At 47.2% G+C, this 2500-nt stretch overlaps 1 protein-coding gene across 1 annotated transcript in view; it reads right to left on the reverse strand.

Moving 5' to 3' along the window:
- The window catches only part of fancd2 (FA complementation group D2), a 25093-nt gene that overhangs the window by 13077 nt on the left and 9516 nt on the right, over positions 1-2500 (reverse strand). The window contains exons 25-28 of the mRNA XM_031568441.2: positions 2111-2226; positions 1542-1650; positions 1248-1349; positions 543-643 (exon numbers count right to left, since the gene is read on the reverse strand). Of these exons, the coding sequence (XP_031424301.1) occupies positions 543-643; positions 1248-1349; positions 1542-1650; positions 2111-2226 (428 nt within the window). The remainder of the gene's footprint in view (positions 1-542; positions 644-1247; positions 1350-1541; positions 1651-2110; positions 2227-2500) is intronic.

Genomic DNA, 2500 nt, shown 5'->3' on the forward strand with positions numbered 1-2500 from the left:
GTGTGTGAGAGTGTGTGTGTACCTGCTGTATGTGTATTTGTATGTGTGTCTATGTGAGAGTGTGTGAGAGTGTGTGTACCTGCTGTATGTGTATTTGTATGTGTGTCTATGTGAGAGTGTGTGAGAGTGTGTGTGTACCTGCTGTATGTGTATTTGTATGTGTGTCTATGTGAGAGTGTGTGAGAGTGTGTGTGTACCTGCTGTATGTGTATTTGTATGTGTGTCTATGTGAGAGTGTGTGAGAGTGTGTGAGAGTGTGTGAGAGTGTGTGTACCTGCTGTATGTGTATTTGTATGTGTGTCTATGTGAGAGTGTGTGAGAGTGTGTGTGTACCTGCTGTATGTGTATTTGTATGTGTGTCTATGTGAGAGTGTGTGAGAGTGTGTGAGAGTGTGTGAGAGTGTGTGAGAGTGTGTGTACCTGCTGTATGTGTATTTGTATGTGTGTCTGTGTGAGAGTGTGTGAGAGTGTGTGTACCTGCTGTATGTGTATTTGTATGTGTGTCTATGTGAGAGTGTGTGAGAGTGTGTATGTGTGTGTACCTGCTGCGTCTCCTCCGCCTCGGCCGCCTCCTCCAGCACAGAGCTGTCTCCTGAGGAGTTCTTGCTTGCCGGAGTCTTCCTCTTCTTCTTCCCGGTAGAATCTGCAGGACAGAACATTCCAGTTAAAAACTAACGCCACTGGCTTCCAACACTCACAAACAGGACGCAACCCCAACGTTACAACTTTGAACTGATTTCTGAAACGTGATGTTTCTTTTTCGGCTAGGTGACTATTAGCTATTCACATGTAACTAACAAACAGTTTTGTGTCATACGGTGCCTGCGTATTTGCAAGCCGGACGTTGACTATGAGCCAAACCACCTATTCCAAAGACTCCCATCTGGCAGAAGGTTCCGGGCTATAAAGACCAAAACCTCGCGCCACCTGAACAGTTTTTTCCCCACGGCAGTGGTGCTCACAAACAAGCCCCCTCCATCACACTGACTCTGGGTTTGCCAATTCCAATTCACAATTATTTATTATTATTTAATATTCTGTATTTGTCTTTTATTCTTGTTTTTGCTATTTTGTTGTTATGTTATGTGTTTTATGTCCTATGCACCAACCACCAAGATCATTTCCTGTATATGTAAATATACTTGGCCATTAAAAGAATTCTGATTCTGATTCTGATTCTGACAAAGACATCCACTAATGTCTCGATGGCAGAAGGCCTCAGACATTACAGACATGGGGCTGTTAACCTTTCTTGGCCTTCTTAGCCGGAGCTGCGGAGGATGCTGGGGCCGCTATCGCTGTGCTGTCACTGTCAAAATTGGCCAGCGGAGGCATGAAGCCAGGCGTCACTGCAGGGGCAAACAAGGGCAGAGGACACAGGGGGGGGGGGGGGGGGGGGGGGGCAGTTAAATGGCAGCTGGGGTGTTTGTAGATTGTGTGTTTTGTCAGTGCACCACCATCTAAGACACAACAGGCAGAGAAAGCATGGAGACAAGGGCAGAGAGAGAAAGGAGTCTGAGTGAGTGTGGCCTCTCTCTCACCCGCAAGGCTCCTCTCCAGCAGGCTCTGCAGGTAGGTGATGTTCTGAAGACGAGTCACCACCTTCATCTTCATTTCCGGGTCCTTCTGCTGGCAGAACGCGTTCACCACCTGCAGAGAGTGGAAACACACACAGAGCAACGTCGTGGACAGAACAGACACAAACACAAAGAGCCTAAGTGGAAGTCAACTCCTAGAAAATGCAGTCGGAGTGGACATGAACAGACCGGACCAACAGGTACGGCCTCACCTCTCTGAACCAGTTGATGTGTAGAAGAAGAGCAGAGAGCAGAGAGCACACAAACTCACCTCTCTGAACCAGTTGATGGTGTAGAAGAGCAGGGAGCACACAAACTCACCTCTCTGAACCAGTTGATGGTGTAGAAGAGCAGGGAGCACACAAACTCACCTCTCTGAACCAGTTGATGTGTAGAAGAAGAGCAGAGAGCAGAGAGCACACAAACTCACCTCCCTGAACCAGTTGATGGTGTAGAAGAGCAGAGAGCACACAAACTCACCTCTCTGAACCAGTTGATGGTGTAGAAGAAGAGCAGAGAGCACACAAACTCACCTCTCTGAACCAGTTGATGGTGTAGAAGAGCAGGGAGCACACAAACTCTCGCTCCGTCTGGGAGAGGCTCTCCAGTTTCTCCACCACATCCATGTCTGTCAGGATCATAGGGCAGCCTACACAGGTGGAAATAGAACATTAGGTCATTCCAGAACAGCCACAGGATCCAGACACACTGCCACTGGAATACTGATACTTTATGATACATCAACGCATCTGCTTTATCCTACAAATCAATCTGTTTTATTTGTGTGTGTTACGTGGTATGTATGCAGACGTGCTTCTCCGACTTGGACTATACTTGCTTGTCTTAATGACCCTGGGTATTTGCTGTATTGGTTGTGTGTTGTGCTATGTATAATTGCTTGTCTTAATGACCCTGGGTATTTT

The sequence above is a fragment of the Clupea harengus genome, chromosome 5 (assembly GCF_900700415.2).
Source record: "Clupea harengus chromosome 5, Ch_v2.0.2, whole genome shotgun sequence".
NCBI lineage: Eukaryota > Metazoa > Chordata > Actinopteri > Clupeiformes > Clupeidae > Clupea > Clupea harengus.